Source organism: Rattus norvegicus, chromosome 1 (assembly GCF_021556685.1).
Source record: "Rattus norvegicus strain SHRSP/BbbUtx chromosome 1, alternate assembly SHRSP_T2T, whole genome shotgun sequence".
In the NCBI taxonomy this organism is placed as follows: Eukaryota; Metazoa; Chordata; class Mammalia; order Rodentia; family Muridae; genus Rattus; species Rattus norvegicus.
This window is the reverse complement of record NC_141534.1, coordinates 186,150,635-186,170,849: the sequence shown is the minus strand read 5'-3', so window position 1 is coordinate 186,170,849 and position 20,215 is coordinate 186,150,635. Positions and strand designations below refer to the sequence as shown.

Here is a 20,215-nt window from a genome sequence, read left to right as displayed (position 1 = left end):
TGCCATCCACCGACTGTATCCGGCTAGGGATGTGGCCCTCTACATTACCCGCCTTATTCTTCTACACGCTTTACTGGACATTTACATCCTGGGGCAAGGGGTGCACTGTGCGGGTAAGTGCAGAGGCCACGATGATGTCAGACGTCTTCCTTAATTGGACTCCACTCAAAACATACCTGCAGCCCACTGATTCTACTTGGCTGGCTGGCTGGCCGGCCAGTGAGTAACTGGAGTGCTGTGCTCACCTCCACAGTACTGGGGTCACAGCTGGGCTGCTCAGAAAACCTCATCACTGAAGCTGTGAGCCCAGAAAACAGCCTACTGAACAGCTTCTTAAAGACCAAGGCTGAAAGATTTGATTTTTTAAAGTAAAGTGCACCCAATTGTGATGTTATTTAGCTCACTTGTAATTAACTACACCGTTTTTCTAATGTGGCTCAGGGAAACTTAACAACTGGCCACCTGTTCAGACTTCCAAGGGTGAGCTCAAGCCTGGGTGTCTGGGAGGGTTTCAGGCTCTTGCCTTCCAACCCCTTCCAAACCACCAGAAGTAGCTGATGTCACTAAGTATTGAACCTATAGCCTTATGCTTGTTAAAAATGCTCTCCCACTGAGCTGTACTCCAGTCAGATCGTCACTTTTCTTTTTAAAATGCCTCGGACCTCTTTCTACCTGTCAATTTCTATTCTTACCCAGAATAGTAATTTTAAAAACACAGATTCTGTATAAAGGATTACGGTGGGCCACTTACGTTAGAATAGAGGTACCAAAACTCGAGAAAGCAAAGCTGATGATATTGTGATTCCTGTGCTTTTAAAACAGGTGATGTAATTAAAACTAATGTGGTTGGTCAGCTACTGCACCCTAAGGAGGCCTCAAGGTTAAACAGTGCTTCAGCATTATGACACATCTGTAAAGCGACAGGAAGCTCTCAGTGTCTGCCACTGTGATCAAGTCAACCATAAGCACTACAGACCCCGCCAGAGCCACTGCCAGACTCATAATTAGACTGAGATTAGAGAAAGTCGGCAGCTAACCTCCCCAGTCCTCTATTCAAGGTTAATTATGGACAATTGAGGCAGGAGCTGGGGCAAGAGAGGAAAGGTAAGTTTTATACTACTAAGAGACTAGAGACTTAGAATTTAAAATTAAACAGGATGGAGCCAAGGAGAGAAAGTAAACCATTTAATAAACAGATGAGGTCTGGGGAGATCGCTCAATAGGTAAGCCACTTGCCATTCATTCAGGAAGACTTTACTCTGTACCTGTGTGAGTCTGGGCACAGGGACACACAACTGTAATCCCAGTGTCCTATGTTGAGATGGGAAAAGATGAGAATCCCTGGAAACATCAGGCCAGCTGGCCTGGCATACATGGTAGCAACCAGCCAAGAGAGCCTCAACTAAGGGGAAAAACAAGAACCAGTAAAAGTCGTCTTCTGACCTCCATATAGGCACCATAGCACACATGCACCCAAACACACATATATGCACACAGCATATGCATACGATCACACACATGCACACGCACACACACTCCAAAGCAGAATGCAGTAAGTCACAGAATTTGACTAAAATGTACTAAAGGGGTCTTCCCAGATGGAAGAGGGATTCAGTAACATCAACCTGTCACATGACTTATCCTAGAAAGTCAGCAGAGCAAAGAAAGAATCCCATTAGTCAAGCTGGATGAACCAATTGGTTTATTAGGGTCATTTACAGGAGTGTGGGTGATTTGAAGGCAGAAGGTTCCACCCCAACCCTGGTGACTCATGGAAAGCTGCACTGATGAAGAAGCCCATTGTTTTCACTTCACATGTAACATTGGGGAGGGCGGAACTTCATGAGCCCTGCTAGTCTCCACCTCCACAAGGCAGTGTTAATAGCTCTGCCTCCCAAGGTCCCCCCCCCACCCCGTGGTTTCCCATAGAATATTCCAGCTGCAGATTTAAGTTAGCAATAGTTACACCAAACTCAGAGGGGAGCTTGCACGCCAAGGCCTCCATGCAGATATCACCTCCACTAACACATGATCCATCCCTAACTTCCCCGGGTTGTGAAAACTCAGTCAGTTTGTCTGTCTCTGTCTCTGTCTCTGTCTCTCTCTGTCTCTGTCTCTGTCTCTGTCTCTCTCTGTCTCTGTCTCTGTCTCTCTCTCTCCCTGGCCATGAGAAGAGTGGGGGGATGTGTGTGTGTGTGTGTGTGTGTGTGTGTGTGTGTACATATATATATATATATATGTATTTTTAAATTAGTGTCAAAATAAGCTTCATTGTGACATGTTCTTGCATATATCACTATTCAAGTTTGCTGCCACCCCCTCACTTCCCCATCCATCCTTCCTCCCATAACTGGTCCCCCTCCAGCCCCAGAGTCCCTTTTCTGCTTTCATGGTACTTTGGTAAAAATACAAGCTGTAGGCTCATATGTTTGAGCACCTGGTCCCCTGGTGGTGACCCCATCTGAGAAAGCCATGGACTCTTTAGGACAGTGTATCTTGCTGAATGAAGATTATCACTAGGGGTGACTTTATAGCCAGGTTCTGCTTTCTGTTTGTTGCTCTGCTTCCTGCGTATGACTACAATGTGAGCAGCCAGCTTCCTGCTACTGTAGGCAGCTGTCCTCCCCATGTTGTGTACAAGTTTTCCCTGAGATAAAATCCTCCATTAAGGACAGTTAGTTAAGACACTGGCTATTCTAAGGCGAATAGCCTGCACTAATGCTCCTTAAGCTCATGAAGTAAACAACTCAATGGCTTCAGGAAGTTCCTGAAACTGACTAGATATACTAAGACCTTCCCTCTCCAAACCTATATGAACAATAAGGACTTCTGAGAGGCATTCTTAGACCAACTGAGGTGCCTAGAAGAGGCTCAGACTCAGCCAAGTTGCCTGGAAGAAGCAGAGACCAGTCAAGCTGGAGGCTCAGACCAATTGAGCTTCCTTGAGAGAGACAACCTCTAACCCTTTGACCAGCCTGCAGGCTGTGCAGTGTGCTCTGGCTTTCCAGCCTTTGTGAATGGTTACCCATGCTAACTAAGGTGGGCTTTGGTGATACAGTTATCTTTGAGTTATTTCTGCTCCTGTAACTAACCCCAGTAAAACTCATCGGTCACCCAGCTATACTTTGGTGTCTTTCTCATCTGTCATCAGTAGCCTGTGGCAAGTAGATGTTTGCTCATGTCACCCCAGAAATGATTGTCACAAAACAGTGTCACAATAATCATGATGGACTGTGTCCCTCTGGAAATGTATCAACCCTTTTCGTTGCTTTTGCCAGGAGATTTTATCATATAAGCAAGAAACTAGGCATGTGTCATGTGTGTATGTGTGTGGTTTATGTATGAATGTTTAAGCCCAGATTCCGCATATAAGAGAAGTCATCTGTCTTTGAGATGAGCAGTTTTGCTCAGCTACACTTTCCTGCTATGAAGCACTGCCTAACCACAGGCCGAAAGCAACAGACCAGATGGCCATGGACTGGAAGGTTGTACTGCAAACCAAAGTAAAGCTTCCCTCTGCAGCCTCTAACACACGTTGCCATCCTGGAGCTTACAGCACTGTGCCCTCGAGATCTCTGCATCAGAGCCAGGCAATAGTCGTGCTCTCCTTTAACTGCAGCACTTGGAAGGCAGGGGCAGGTAAATCTCTGTGAGTTCAAGGCCAGTCTGGTCTGTGGACCAAGTTCCAGGGCATCCAGAGCTACAGAGAAACTTGTCTTATAAAACAACAACAACAACAGAGATCTCTACATTGAATCCCCAGACCACGGAATGTAACTCCTTTCATGGCACGGGAACTGCAGCTGCAGAGCTGAAGACCTTGACGGGGAGATGATCTCAGGCTCCCCAGAAGGCTCGGTGCTACGGGCACTTAGGAGCAGAAGGTAAGTGAATTACTGGGTAGAAGTAGGATACAAGCAAAGGATTGGCCTGCAGAAGCTTGGAAATCAAGATGAGATTCTTCCCTAGAAGGCACTGAACTGATCTGACAACTGGATTCTCCAAATTCATAACTGTGTATGGTTTTAAGTTACTAAGTGTATAGTAACTTGGAAGCGGCCAACGGCAATTAATACATCAATCATCTCATAAATGGCAGTGACACCGAGCCCAGATGTGTCTGCCACGCTGGCTCATGCAGACAAGCCCTGCAACAGGAAGAAGGGGAGGAAATGGTGCCATGAGTCCTAGAAAACCGGCCACCTGTACAGCAAGCCTCTGGTGACAGGAGGCCACTCTGAGGATTTACACTAATCAGGGTGCCCAAGCCTCCAAAGCAGCTTCGCTTTCTGCCTCCCTCGGAAAACAAGTCAAACAGCAAGGAGCGAAGATGGCAGACTAATCCCTGAGACTCGGGCCTAGGTGATGACAGAGACAGGAATTACTCTCTGTAAGACAAAATTAATTGAAAGGCTTTTTTTTTCCCATCAAGAGGACATGACAGCAAATTTCTACCTAACCACCATGTAGCTATGAGCACTAGAAGCAAGTGTGTGAGGTTTCCCGGGCCAAGCTCCAGTGCTCCCAGTCCCGCTGTTAGCTCCCTTGCAGAGACGGTCATGCCTCGGGGACTTGTCCTCAGATGCCACAGAGACGATTCTGTTTTCACCTCAGTTTGTGGTCATAAGATACCTTTCATCATCAAAGTATGGTGGGGTTTCTTCTTTTTTATTTATTTTGTCCAAAGATAGAATTTGGCTGAAAAACACACTTTACCCAAAGCAACCTTTTCTTGTCTAACACAACAGTGGCTTCACTGAAGGCATCAGTTTTAATGATGTCTTTCACAAGCTTTCTCCCCTGAGACAAGAGACCAGAAGGGCAGTGGACCCTTTGTTCCTGGCTCAATTCGCTATTTCTTTTTTCCTAATGACTCTGATTGGATCTCAGGGCAATACTTTTTGGCTGGAGAAAAAAAAATTGTAATGTTTCCTTATTTTGATAATTTTGTTGCCTCTGACGCCTGGTTGAGTTAGAGCTTTATGCTATATGCTTCAAGAGGATGGTGCTGGGTTCTGAATAGGGGTAAGGCCAGCAGAAGATATGGTATAACACAGCCACTGAAAGGCAGGGAAGAAGCACCTTCCTCACACTCGAGTCCACACCTCAGCGCTGCTCCTCACTGTCACCCCTTTTCCTGTGAGGGAACTGGGCGTCCTTGCTCTATGCTGCACGGGCGGCTTTCAGCTCCTCCAGGAAGCAGGGGTCACTCCTGACACTGAGGTTGGACTTAGTCACATGACTTGCATCAGCAAGTGGGAAGTGAGCACCGCTGCATGGCTCAGTCCTTGCTTTCTTCCCCTATGAAGCCAAGGAAGGGGACCGCTCCTTCATCCGAGGTCCTAGAATGAAATGAAATCTACAACAGAGCCCAAATGACAAGCACCCAGCACGAAAGAATGAACAGTAAACCTGTGATGTAAAACACTGAAATGTGGGGCTATTTGTTACTGTGGCAGAACCTAGAGAAAGCTGACTGCTATGGAGGGCTGCTGGGTATGTGGCAATATCATAAAAGAGAACGTCTCAATCAAGGGCTTTCATCTAAAGTACCAGAAATTGAACTCAAATTGGCTGAAGGAAAAAAGGGTGGGAAAGGAGTATTTACCTGCCCATTTAACTTTAAACACAGCCAAATAATAAGTAAATATGTACATCTGGAGAGATGGATTAGATGTTAAGAGCACTGACTGCTCTTCCAGAGGTCCTGAGTTCAATTCCCAGCAACCACATGGTGGCTCACAACCATTCGTAATGGGATCTGATGCCCTCTTCTAGTGCATCTGAAGACAGCAACAGCGTACTCGTACATAAAATAAATAAATCTTAAAAACAGTGAAACAATAAAAAAGTACGTGAGTAAGTACTCAGACTCTTGCTATGTCTCAGGCCTGCTTTCTATTAGATACAATTTTGTTATCTGATTGCTTTTGACAACTCAAGAATCATCACTCAAGAGACCCCTATCTAGGCCTAGAGCTATAGCTCACTGACAGAGCACTTGTCTAGCATGCCTAAGGCCCTGGGTTTGATTCCCAGAGCTACAAAAACAAGGCAAAGATCTAAGTCTAGTGGAAAGGAAAGTCCCTCCTGATGAAAAGTCTGTGCCAGACTGAACGTTAGGAAGCATCATGAGCAGGGATCCCTGCTCTTCGGACAGCTCGGCCCCATTCTCAGCTGAGAGAGCGCTAGCTCCCTAGAGTATATGGACTGAGAAACATGGGAAGTTAAGTGCCCAGGAGCAGGAAAATCAAAATCAAAGCAGAGAAGCCTTATGTTTTAATGTGATTTATACTACATTATAACTATGGAAAATTATAAGCACCCACTAGAGGTGAGAAAATGGAGCAAAAAGAAAAGGCATAAATATCTCTTTGTTTTGCAACCTTCTTTTGAGATAATTTCAAACCTGCTATGTAGCTATGGAGTAACCAAGGACTTTGCATTTCTGATCCTCCTGCCTCCACCTCTGGAGTGCTGAGATGTTAGGCATGCACCACCATGCCCAGTTTATGCAGTGGTGGGGTCTGAATCCATGAATGCACCCTTCATGTGCGCTAGGCAAGCACTTTACCAACTGAGACTCAGGCCAGGCTTGTTCTGCATCCTCACAGTAATTCTTTGCTAGAACAATCAAAGTCACCCATGTCGGAATGAAGCACTGTTCTGAAAGACTCCTTAGGTCTTGAGTGATTTGGTCCCACAAGGGTCCTTGACATAGAACATTTCCATCCCCTGCAACATTAATCTCATAAAAAAATATATTTTATGCATGATAAACACTCTATTTTCAAGTTTATGTGCTGGAGAGTATTATTAAAGATTGTCAATGTCCTAGGCTATACAAAAATGTAGTTATATTAAAACAGAAAGAGGCAGAGGAAAAGTAGCTATGAAGGACTAGGCAGAATGCAGAGTCTGTTAACTGAGGACAGGGAGATGGGCTGACAGATGAACCTCGTGGGAGAGGAATCATTTACAGGACAGTCACCAGAAAGCCACCTGTGACAATGGCTTCCAACCCAGTTATAATCTCATATGACAATGGCACTGAGCTGTAGGCAGCTGGACTTTGACATTAAAATAGGACCCAGATTCACAAAGTAGCTGTCTCCTTCCCAGGCTGGGAGACAGGCTTACTGGAGGCAGTAAGTGGTAGCAGATATATTTAGCATTATATCTCACACAGAGGTTGTTTACTAAAGTCCAGCCAGGAAAGGAAACTCATTTACTCAAAATACCAACTTCAAATCCCTTAAATTACCCAACTACATGTATCCCATCCTCATGAGTCTGTTTTCTTCCAGTCTCCACACTGATCAGGTTAAGTTCCAGGTGACAGGTAAGGCAGTGTGAATGTGCTCTCGACAGGGTTGACTGGAGGTGGGAGGCCCAGGTTCAAGTCCTGTCCCTACTGCTGACTTAGCACCCTCAGTGAAACTTAATCACCTTGCGTTTCAGTTCCTGCTTGGAAATGTAGCTGTGGCCGCAACAGCTAGTGTCCCCCAGCACCAGTGAGTCTACCTGCACAGCACAGCCCTCGGCAGCCCCGCTTGCAGGTAGTTTGGGCCAGGCTCTGAGGAGGGTAGAAGAGGGTCAGAACCTGTTAGGCAGAGAAGGGGATGGGGAACATCTCCATTCTTCACTGCCTGTGTATTCTGATTTTGTTATTGTTTATAAGAGGATGGCTGGCTGGCAGCAGTTCGCAGTGTGGGGAAGAAGTCCAGTGATCACCATCTTTCCCCCAAGACTCACTTCCTTTGTTGTCAGAGGGGAAAGCATCTAGCAGAGTGACTACTTGGTCAGACTAACGATGATCACCCAGATGCAGGGTGACTTCTACGCAACCAATAATTCCCCCTGACTACTCACACCTGACCGTACCCTAAGATTACTCAGGAATCTCGACTGGCACACACCTTCCATTTCAGTACTCAGAAAACTGAGGCAGGGGAACTGAAAGTTTGAGGCCAGCCTAGGCTACATGGTAAGAGTCTGTCTCAAAAAATAGAAACCACAATAAACTGGACATACAGAAAGCTTTTTAAAACAAAATAATGTTCAGGCCATCCTGGAAAACTGGATTTAACTGGTCTTGAGGATAAGTTCTACAGATGGTTTAAAAATTTTTTTCTTGTTTTTTGAGACAAGGTCTCACTATATAGACCTGGCTGTCCTGGAAATTGCTATCTAGACCAGACTGGACACAAATCCACAGAGATCCACTGCCTCCTAAGCGCTGCAATTAAAGGCACACACCACCATGCCTGGCTCGTTCAAGATTTTATTTACTTATTTTTTTTTTGTGAGCTTAGCCTCTAATGGCTGAGCCATCTCTCCAGCCCTGGCTTGCAGATGATTTTAAAATGCAGTCAAGGTAGAAAACCACAGGTTTAGATCAGAGGGTATCAGCTGGTGCAGTCTGCCTCACCTGCAGCTGTGAGGCATTCATCTGTCTGCAGATGTGCTAGAATATTTAAATTGTAGGGTTTGGGGGCGCCACTGGCATCTAATAGGGAAAGGGCAACAATACTGCCAACATTACAACGCCCAGCAAAGCTCCCCACACAGCTGAGGTCTAAACACTTGGCCTCGAGGTTGTTTCCCAGTTCCTGTCCTCATGTGTCTGAAGGATTCTGGTTCCTGCTGACTTCTCTGTTCTTCCTGCTCCAAGGTACCCTGGAAGAACACAGTGCCTAAGTTCTCAAATCCAAGTCTGGACTCAATCCAGCTGGCTCCGGGCCCAGAAAGGGTCTCCTGCTTCACAATTTCCCTTTAGCGCTTTGTTAACAGCCGAATTACAATGTTCACTACACAAACAACAGCCGCTTGTAAACGTGCCTCCCACTGTAGCGCTTCGGCCCTCATTTGTTCATTTCTGGCTTCCTCAGCACCAAGCCCTGTGTTACGGCAGGTGGGTGCTCCACAGATGTTTGCTACACCATGTGGACTAGATGTCATTTTTACTGCACTCCTGGGCATTTACTGGAAAGATAATGGAAGAATGGGGTACAAATGCCTGCAGAAGACAGAGCTTGTCTCCAACTGCAACGATAGCTGTCACCTCTCCATGTGTTTCTATGAGCTATCGGGGACCCTGGGGCCACATGAAGATTCCAGGGCAGTAAGTGACTGGGGATTTACAAGGATGTTCAAGGAGAAAAGGTCTTGTACTTTGTTTCCCAGGTTCTTTGTATGCGTGTGGCTGTTTTGCTGCATGTAAGTTGGTGTGCCACATTATGTACCCAGTGCCCTCAGAGGTCAGAAGTGAGCACTGGATGCCCTTGGAACTGGAGTTACAGATATCTGTGGACCATCATGGGGGTACCTGGAAGGGAAGCTGGGTCCTCTGCAAGTGGTCTTAGCCACTGAGCCACCTCTCAGCACCCACCTCCATCTCTGAGACAGGGTCTCAATGTGTAGTCCAGGATGGCCTGGGACTCACTGTGTAGATTACGCTGTCCTTAAATTCATAGAGGTTTGTCTGCTTCTGCCTGCCAAGTGCTAGATCGAAGGCATGTGTCACCACACCCAATCAGGTCTCTGATTTTCAAGATTCTTTCTCATTAGGTAGCACAGGAAAACGGTTCATTTTCAAAGCCCAACAGAGGAAAGCAAACCCCATCATGGAGAATACACAAGCCATTCAGGGAACAACAGACCTCATACTTCTCAGTGATTAGACTAAGCAGAGGACTCTGTGTGTATGTGTGTGTGTGTGTGTGTGTGTGTGTGTGTGTGTGTGTGTGTATTTCTGTGTGTGGTATGTGTGTCTGTCTGTGGCTCCGTGTGTGTAAATGAAATCGAGAGCAACAGTCAGTGGTTTTAAATATAAATAAAAATCAAGGATTTTCCAATATGATGCTCTTTCCAATATATAATCTTGATTATTTTAGTTTATTATCCATTTCTATTCATTATTACGACTGTATGTATGCATATATGTATATATGCATGCATGTATGTACTCTGGGTTTTCATGTATGTATGTTTGCATTTCAGGTTTTGTTGAACCAAGAGCTCTCTTTGTAGTCTTGCTGTCCTTGAACTCACTATGTAGACCAGGCTGTCTTGGAACTCACGGAGATCTACTGCCTCTGCCTCCTGTGTGCTGGGATTAAAGGTGTGCTGGCACCTCAGAATTTTTTTTTTAATGGCAGGATTTTATGTAGCCAGGCTGGCCTCAAACTTCTAGGTAACTGAGAATGACCTTGAATTCCTGGTCTGTCAGTACAGAAGCACAAACCACCTGGCCTGATTTATAATTTCAGATTTTTTTATTACCAGTTTCTGCCCCCTAAAATGGATAAAGTCAGTCAAGGGTCTATCTGTTAAACTTGATATTCTTGATTTTTTTTCCCGGAGCTGAGGACCGAACCCAGGGCCTTGCGCTTGCTAGGCAAGCGCTCTACCACTGAGCTAAATCCCCAACCCCTCAACTTGATATTCTCAAAGAGCAGATTTATGCAAAAGCTGTGACACTGAGGTTAACAGTCTAGTCCAAGGTCTCTGACCTTTTCAAATGTGACTTGGGTCTGGGAGACGGCTCAGACAGCACTGTGCTGTCTGTGGAGGGATGCAGGACCCTGAGGAATACCCTCGGCACCTTCATAAAATGTGTGGTGGGGCACATCTGTATCCTTAGCACTGCGGAGGCTGACAGAAGTTGACCTGAAGAGCTTAGTGGCTGGCCAGTCTCAGCCAGTCAGTGAGGTTAAGGTTCAGTGTGAGGCCCTGCCTCAAAAGCTAGTGAGGGGCCATAAAGGATGACACGTGACATCTGCAGGCATGATCACACATGCATCGTGACAGTTACAGAAGGTGAGGAATACGTCCTGAACACTGGCAAGAGGGCGTAGGGGTAAAAGTGCTTGCAGTCAAATCTGGTCGCCCTGAGTTTGATCCCTGGCATCCCTGGGTGGAGGGAGAGAATGAACTTGCATGAGGAGGAGAGAGCTAGATTCTGATGGTCAGAGAGAGTTTTCACTGTGCTGTGTGGTCTTTTAAATGGAGAACTGGTGAGCCCAGCTGAGAAGCAACAGAAAAGTTCCACCAAATTCCTTGAGACACGATGACCCCTCAGACAGAGGAGGCCGCTAAGAGAAGGAAAGTCCGGAGCTTGAGTGAGACCTGTGGGAGGGACTGCAGCTCTACTGCTAAATCTATGCAGCACATGCGAGGACATTGAGCTCAGCGCTGCTCCAGCAGAGAGATAGACAGGAACAGAGACAGGGGAGATGACTGGGGAAAAAAATTCAGACCAGCAACTTCTTCTCTGTGTTATTTTTGAAGTGTTTCTGGGCTAAAACCACCTAAAGAGAGGGAGCTTAGTCTGTGCTACAAATAACCAGAGACAAGAGCTCTAAGTGTTAACTGATCTGGAGTCTGGGTGCAGTACATGAGTGAATCCCCTTCTACCAAAGAAAGCCAGCATGAACCCATGAGCCTGGGCAGGAGGATGGCTCTGACTAAAGCTATGCAAGCTTGAGGATCACAGGTGGGCTCCCCGCACCCACAGATGCTGGGAGAGAGGAGGCTGCCCATGACCCCAGAGCTGGGAAGGCAGAAGGTCCCCCAGAACAAGTTGGCTATCCAGACTAACGCCATTTCCAGGTCCTGCTTCAGTGAACAAGGAAAACTTCTGACCTTAGCCTCAGCTTCTACATGTGGGCCTGCACACATGCAAACACACATTATACACATGCATCTACACCAAACACACGTGCACAAAAAAATGTTAGGGATCAATTACTCATACTTACTGGTCCGCGAGCCATTCCTCCACAAATGGAATGGAGAAGAATTCTGTGAATGGCTCCCCTGCCCTCTTTGGATTCTGGCTGGTCACACAATCATGTTGATTGACAAAAAAAAAAAAAAAAAAAAAAAAAAGGACAAGAATTAAGCCAGTTGTTGTTCTTCTATTGCAAATTAACACAATCAAGTCCTCAGGGTCACTGAATATTCATGACTCAGGGCCACTGAATATTCATGATAGGAACGGCTTACTTGTACAGCCACTCAGTCAGGAAATCGCAGGCAATGAATTTGGTTCTCTTCCTCTAAAAAAAGAAGAGCAAATTAAATTATATTCTTACTTTATCTACATGTCTCATAGCACACACATACACACAGAGTAACTGGTTAGACTCAGATAAAATATGCATGGGTCCATTAAAGGTTTATAAGTACAACCAAACAATATTTGGATGATATAAAGCAACCTGAAAGTATTTCTCTAGTCAACTTTGGACAAAGCATTTTCTGACAGTAGAGACTAAAAGAATGCAGTGAGTGCACCTAGTAGGTGTTTTATTACCGTTTCCTTGCTCTGTGCCTTAAGGGGCTGACTTTGGAAAAAAAAGAGGCTTAATTGGTTTTCTATATTTAAGTATTTTACCTGCATGTACATATGTATGTATGTATGTATGTATGTATGTATGTATGTATGTACATACGTATATATGTGTACCACATCACTGGTGCTATCAGAAGTCAGAAAAGATGTCAGATCCCTGGAACTGGGGTTATGAATTGTTGTGAGCCTGTGGACACTAGGTCCTTGTCCTTTGCTGATTCCCCCAGACACTCAAAGCCACAGCTGACTTCAGATCTAGGTGTGACTTTCAAAGATGGAAGGAAACACATAAAAGGAAAAGTGCAAAGCACCTAAGGGAAGCCATGCACTCAGGCTTTTGGTCCTGCTGACTGTATCTTATTCCCATGCTGCACCCCATCTCTTAACAGATACCTTATTGCTCCCACATAGCTATCAATTAGGCCTAAAAGTATTTCCTGAGCTTCTGACTAGAGAGGGTCAACTATGGGGCAGAGTTCTGTCTTATGAGGCAGAAATCCACACATATGTCTGTGAACACTCTGCTTTCCTGGTTCTCCCACCTGCTGTCATGTGATGTCCCCTCCACTTCTGGTTTGGAAGAAGGGGTGAGGAGTGGGCTAGAGAGATGGCTCAGAAATTAAGGGAACTGACTGCTCTTCCGCAGGTCCTGAGTTCAATTCCCAGCACCCACATGGTGGCTCACAACCATCTGTAATGGGACCTGATGCCCTCTTCTGCTGTGTCTGAAGACAGCTACAGTGTACTTACATAAAACAAGTTAAGTCTTTAAAAGGGGAGAGAGGGGACAGAAGATAAGGAACTTAAAGCCATCCTTAGCTACAAAGTGAGTTTTAGGCTAATCTGGACAATAGGAAACCCTACCTCAAACAAACGAACCAAACAAAAGTCACCCTCTACAGGTAATGGAGCAGGAGTTGGGTAGAGCTGGGTCCTTGTTGACTGCCTTAAGCCACTGTGCTGGCTTGGGCCTTTATCCTTATCTTGATATGAAAGGCAAAATAAATTCCACTGAATTTATTGCCTCTCTTCTTATCATTACATGCAGCCACATATAGCTGCTAGCCAGGTAGTCTCAGGGGAAAACATTCTAGGGCACTGGGTCGAGCTGCGTTGAGAAGGTAGAGCAGCAATCATTCTGTGTCCTGTTTCTACCTGAAGCCCCCTGTGACCTAAACAGAACCACTGGCTCCTGTCAGAAAACGGTTAAGAGAACTAGGAGATGGAGGCTCCCTTTCTGACTCTCTGTCTCTCTGTCTCTCAGTCTGTGTGTGTGTGTGTGTGTGTGTGTGTGTGTGTGTGTGTGTGTGTCTGTCTGTCTGTCTGTCTGTCTGTCTGTCTCTGTCTCTCTCTCTGTCTCTCTCCTTTCCTTCCTCCCTCCCCCATCCTCCCTTTCTCTCTCTCCCTTCTCTCTTCTTCTCTCTCCCTTCTCCCCCTCCACTCTCCTCTCCCCACTCCCTCCTCCCATTGGTGGTGTGCCCGGGATAGAACTCAGAGTTCACAGTCTTATTTTGTTTAAGAAAGACGTTTATTGATTGATTTAGTTTCCTCTGAATTGAGATATTCCATCTTTTACACATGGTCCTTAGGGCTCGGTGAGCAGGGTTAGGGAAATGGCTCAGCAAACAAGGGGGCTTGCAGCCAAACCTAACGATCTGAGTTTGACGCCCGGAGCTCACATGGTGGAGGGAGAGAACTCATGTGGGAGTCATCCCACAGTTGTCCTCTGACCTCCATACATAGGATTCAGGAACTGAACATTCTTCACAGGCCTTGGGAAGCTTTTGAACCTACAAGGTTCACAGGTTCATCCCCAGTCAGACAAGCAATTAGCAAGTGCTGTGGAAAAGAGACTTTTGCTAACAGAACTGCCTGCTAGTGGCACAGAAGGCTCCAGAAATGCAGGTATATGAGTTGTCACCCATGCTACAGTGGACTTTCCAGTGATGCAGCCTTTTAGTCGGTCACCCACTAGCTTGTAAGCAGCCTCAATAAACTCACTGATTCACCAAGCCAGACCCAGGCAGAATGACTTCTTTGGTTGGTCACTGGTACGCCACCTGGACTAAATGGTCATTTGTTCACAGCACTCCAGGGAAAGTCAGAGAACCTTTTTGGCAGAGATTAAGAACCAAGTCAGTCTGCAGGTGCTGGATACCATATTGGTAGCCTTTCCAAGAATGTAAGATATTCTGGAAATTTCTTGTCCCTCTAGATCTACCCTACTCTAACCTACCCTGCTCAGAGATGCAGGGAGGCTGGCTTTATGGCTCAAGTCATTACTTACCAACCACCTGAGTCTAGCCAACAGGAGGGATCAGCAGCAGCCATGGAGGGGTTGCAAAGAAGGATGTGAATTGCACCCTCTCAGAGAGGCCTCTGTTAGAATCCTAAACGCTAGTATCAGAATATGACCTTATTTGGAAATAGGAGAGGTGCAGATGGAATCAATTAACCCACATCAGCCCTACCCAGAGAAGACAATCCAGGAATCCATTAGCAAGACTCCTAATCACACTGCACTAGAACCTGGACCTGATACCAACACCCAAGTTCCCGGAATCTGTTAGGTGCATGAGCCCCCACCCCATCCCCATCCCCATCCCCACATTGGTGGTGTGTCCACAGCAGAACTCAGAGCTTTAGTCTTGCTTTAGGCACACTGAGTTACACACCATATTAGAAGCTCTGTGTGTGTGTGTGTGTGTGTGTGTGTGTGTGTGTGTGTGTGTGTGTGTGTGTGTGTGTGTCTCCAACTAGACTGTGCTGGGTTATTGTTTACAAGCAAGAAAGCTTTAACTACTATTTTTCAGTTCTCGCATCCCATGCACCCTAAGCATCCCGGGAAGCCTCTGGCTCACTCTCAGCCTTTTCCACTTAGGAAGGGCTCTCCTGCTCTTTCCTGATGAACCCCACCTCAGCATCTCAGGAAGTAACAATCCGAAGGTAGCCCATGTCTCCCTCCGGGTTACAAGTTCTGGGAGCAGGGTGCTCACATCTCCCTTGCTACCTGGAGCTTTGTCAAGTGCCCAGTGTGGAGCAGGTGATCTAGGAGGGCGTGTGAGTGGATGAACAAATGCAGGAACAAGGACATGGGCATTTCAAACTAAGAATTATTAGTATAATTCTGGATACACTTCATCCATTCCCCACAATTTCTCTCTGGTTCTTCTCTTTTTAAGACAAAGTATCCCTTAGGCTGGCCTCAAACTAGCTATGCAGCAGATGTTTTCCTCGAATTTCCAATGCCTTTTCTGTGCCTCTGGAGAGCTGGGATTAGAGACATACACTGCCATGCCTGGTGCTGGGAGCCAAGCCCAGGGCTTCAAGTGTACTGGGTAAGCCCTTTGCCAATGGCGCTACACCCAGCCCACCACATTATTTTCTCATGAAAAGCTTCCTTCTGATCTCTTTTTCCTTCTCCTCTTACAAACTGCCAATTTGGTCTTGTAATCCTGCAGAAAGTCGACAGGATTGCTGTGAAACTGATGGTCACTGAAAAGCAAAGTGCTGGTCAGGGTCTTTAAAGGAAGTTTTATCGTGGCTGTTAGTAAAGAAAACACAGTGCTGCCCGAATTGCAACAGATTATTTGCTGCCTTTTACTTTGAAGTCAACAGCTTTTATAACAGAAAATGAAGCATGGCCAGCCAAGGGAATAAAATAAAAAGTGCAGCATCTTAGAAAGGGTCTATTTTTTCATTTTTATTAGTTCTTTGAGATTTTAGTAAGAGTCTTTCAATCGATCGTGGTCACTCCCCTCTGCCCATTCCACCCAGATCCATCCCTCTCTACCCCACCTTGCCAGTTTTACATCCTCTGTGTGTGTGTGTGGGGGGGTATGTGTATGGTGTGTGTGCATGTGTGTGTGTGTGGTGTGTGTGTGTGTGTGTGTGCATGTGTGTGTGTGTGGTGTGTGTGCATGTGTGTGTGTGTGTGGTGTGTGTGTGATGTGTGTGCATGTGTGTGGGGTGTGTGTGTGTGGTGTGTGTGCATGTGTGTGTGGGGGGTGTGTGTGTGGTGTGTGTGTGTTGTGTGTGCATTTGTGTGTGTGTGGTATGTGTGTATGGTGTGTATGCATGTGTGTGTGTGTGGTGTGTGTGTGTGGTGTGTGTGTGTGGTGTGTGTGTGGTATGTGTGTGGTGTGTGTGTGTGGTGTGTGTGTGGTGTGTGTGCATGTGTGTGTGTGTGGTGTGTGTGGATGTGTGTGTGTGGGGTGTGTGTGTGGTGTGTGTGTGTGGTGTGTATGTGTGTGTGTGGTATGTGTGTATGGTGTGTATGCATGTGTGTGTGTGGTGTGTGTGTGTGGTATGTGTGTGGTGTGTGTGTGGGGTGTGTGTGTGGTGTGTGTGTGGGGTGTGTGTGTGTGGTGTGTGCATGTGTGTGTGTGTGGTGTGTGTGCATGTGTGTGTGTGTGGTGTGTGTGTGGGGTGTGTGTGTGTGTGGGGTGTGTGTGTGTTGTGTGTGCATTTGTGTGTGTGTGTGTGTGTGTGTCCATCCCTAATGTTATTTTGGTTTTTGCTTTTAAAGGCTGTGGAGGCTGTGCATACAAGGGCTCCCTTCAAAGGGAAGAAAATACTTAAAAGAAGAAAATACTTGTTACAACAATGCAAATTTGTAACCAAGCATGAACTGCTGCAGAATGGCTTAAACAATGGAGTAACTGCTCAATGGTTGATTCTCCCTCTTCCACACGACATGCTTGTCCACTTGGCATTTATCACACTGGTTAGTGGCAAAGATTCTATGCAGAAGTCAGCCTTGCTCATCCTGTTAAATAGACCTTGATGTAGCTGTATGAAGCTCGTGAGCAGCTTTATTTGCTTCTGATGCAAAGAAAGAAAGTATGAGGGATGATATTCTCCTTGAGTTCTGGGCAGGCGTGGACGTGCCCTGCATACCCAGACATGCAGAACAGTGGGGTATTGTTCAGCTGTTGTTTAGTTTAAAAATTATCCGCTGGGTTGCTGAAAGGGAGAAGGGGAGGCAACTGAAAGGCTGTGGTGAGTGAAGAGATAAGAGAGGAAGTAATAGAAAAAGGAGAGTGCGAGGCTGAAGACGCTTGGGCTGCCAGGCTGATGGGTTGTGGGCAGATACAAAGAAGCCTTCACTGTTAGAGGGCACAAACGCGCATATTTGTGCAAGCCAAGCAAACGGGCAACCACAAGGTTGTTTTTGTTGTTGTGTGTTTGGTTTTGAGACTGTAAAGTAGCTATCTTTCCAGGCCCCGAGTCCTAAAAACAGAACAAAACCCAACAAAATCTATAGTTGAAGGTGGATGCTGTAGCTGATGTCAGAGACTAGAAGTTGGGAGGAAGAGGCAGGAGACCAAGGTCGCCCTTGGCTACACATGGAATTGAAGCCTAGCCTGGGACAGGTATATGAGACCCTGTTTCAACACACACACACACACACACACACACACACACACACACACGCACACACACACAAATACAAAGTTGAAATCAAATGTAAAGTTGAAGGGTAAGTATAAAGGGATAAGGCATATATTACCACAAATCTGCAATTTATACTGCGATGGGTCCAAAGTAGCACACTAGACAGATGGAGGGCTGAACTGACGGTTAGTGGGTAGATGCATTGTAAAGCAAATAACACAAAGCATGTGACATCATGGCTATTGGGTGGGTGTGTGGATTGGGGAAAATGGTCATAAGGAGATAAAAGGGGAAGTGTTTCTTTTTTTTTTTTAAATAACACAACTCTCAAAGAGAGAAAGGCACACATGAGCCCAATTTGTAGTCTATACCGATTTTTCTGCTAAGCACACAAGGGAGATAAACTAAAAAGCTGAAGGCTGGAAGAGAAACAACTAACATTTGAGAACAAGAAAACCTGGTTTAAATGGGTGTACATAATTCTGTCCCCAAAATCAAGAGAACACAGACAGCCTTGGTGATGCACAACTGAATTCTAGCACACAGGAGGCTAAGGCATGAGGATTGCCAGTTTCAGTTCAGTCTGGGCTCCAGAGAAATGTCCTGCCTTAGAAAAAAAAAAAAGTTCACCAACAGAGAATGAATAAAGAAAACGTGGTGCACATTACAATGTGGAATTGTCTTCAGCCATAAAGAAAAATGAAGTATGTTGGTTGCAAGAAAATGGATATAACTGGGGATGACCATATTGGGCAAGTTGTCATCATTTAAGGTAAATATCACATTTTCTCATTTACTGGTCCCAGGTTATATACTTAATATATGTACAGATAACGTGGAAATGGAAAAGGCATTGTCTAGGCGAAGAAATGGGACTAGTGGGAGGGATGAGTATGCATGGGGAGGTAGCAGGACACAGGGTGATATGGCCAAGAAAGACAAACATCTCATGTTTTCCCTCATATGTGGAATTCCAGCTAAACACACATTCACAACATGAAAGCAGAAGTAAGACTATTTGAGAAGAGGAAGGGAGCAGCAGGAAGTAGGGGGAGGTGAGAGGGGAAAGCAAGGGGTGGAACAGGGTCTGAGTATTGTATGAACACACTATAATAAAATGCCATCTTATCAATGATTAACACTGATAAAAGAACTTTTTTTTTTCTAAAGACATCATCCAGGCTCTCAGATTGGAAGGTCTTTCCATGGGCCCCTCACATATAAACGAACAAACAAACAAATAAACAACAACAAAACAAAAAAAAACCCACATCATTTTCTATGTAAGTCACTTTGAATGAATTTTTCTGCCACTCTCTGGAAAAGTCCTCAAAGCCAGTAACTTTAGGAAATACAGGGATCTTAACTCTGCATAAATAACGCCTCCCCACCCCCAGTCAAAACAAAGTCATGTGAACCTGTGCTGGGTTTCCTTGCTAAGGATAAAAACATGCCACTTTTATTAAAAATTGATCACAGTAAAGTACCAGCATAATGTTAACTGCCCAAAATATTTTCAGGGATGTACCGATGGGAAGAATTCCCAAGTGAAGTTTACAAAGCAGCCATTAAGCAGGCTCTGTTTAATGTAGCTGTTCAATTATGTTCTAATTAAATTCTGCTCTCGTGCTCCAATTAAGATAATCCAAAGGCACGGTTAGACGTCAAGGGACCACTTCAGAACATCAGCCCAACATCATGTCTCATTGTTTCCGGTATTTACATGTCTCCTGCTTAATCTCTTCCCGAGGCATGCAAGCCAGTCCACATAGGATGGGCGTGAGATGGTAACTTTGCAATGCCTCCTTGGAACACTGAAGGGCTCTTGTGCCAATCACCCGGCTGACTTCCTGCCTTAGAACCATTTCTTTCTCCAACTCACCCTGACCCTGACCAGTGACGGCAAGGATACACGAGATCAGCAGGCCCAAGGTGAACACTGACTGTGTGGAGGGACACAGAACTCTAGTTCAACAGTAAGACCTTTGTTGGGGTCAAAACGCTTTGCACACCTGGCTGCACAGTCTCATTCCCAGCACACCCAGCAGTCTATACAGTCCCTTCAAGGCCTTCTCTTTGCAGACATCAAGATGTGGGTAAAAACAAGCTTTGGCAGAAGCTCCCATAGTACACTCGTATAGACCCATCTCCATATACCTACCCTAAACTGAATTTACTTTTTCTTTCAACTGGACCCACAAAAGCTCCCAGACCACTCTTGCTTTTCATGTGCTGGCATTTGCCTCCTGTCAAGCAAGGTCCCCAATGGCAATAGTGACAGTTCATACCACTTGTCACATACCCTTCTTTAACTTTTTCAATGGCTCTAAGGGGATCAGTACTATTAACATCACCCCATCAAACAGACCAGAAAACCAAGGCTGACAGGGCTGAAGGAATCTTTCCAGTGCCCCAAAATTAGCAAGGGTTGGAGAGGGGGCACAAGGCCTCATCTTCCAT

The 20,215-nt window shown here is 45.7% G+C and overlaps 1 protein-coding gene and 1 long non-coding RNA gene across 11 annotated transcripts in view; one reads left to right on the top strand and one right to left on the bottom strand.

Annotated features, from left to right (window-relative positions):
* Nucleotides 1-20,215, bottom strand: part of Iqck (IQ motif containing K) — a 117,647-nt gene that overhangs the window by 57,364 nt on the left and 40,068 nt on the right. For 4 of the 10 annotated variants that reach the window (XM_087655773.1, XM_087655823.1, NM_001401714.1 and 1 more), the window contains exons 5-6: nucleotides 12,010-12,062; nucleotides 11,763-11,840 (exon numbers count right to left, since the gene is read on the bottom strand). In XM_087655773.1, the coding sequence (XP_087511899.1) occupies nucleotides 11,763-11,840; nucleotides 12,010-12,062 (131 nt within the window). Of the gene's footprint in view, nucleotides 1-8,272; nucleotides 8,680-11,762; nucleotides 11,841-12,009; nucleotides 12,063-20,215 lie in introns of those variants that run through there. The other 6 variants (XM_087655433.1, XM_087655486.1, XM_087655389.1 and 3 more) reach the window with 3 other exon arrangements.
* Nucleotides 976-17,159, top strand: LOC134485172 (uncharacterized). Its single transcript, XR_015652429.1, has 2 exons — nucleotides 976-1,104; nucleotides 16,887-17,159. It is a non-coding gene; the product is annotated as an uncharacterized LOC134485172 (long non-coding RNA).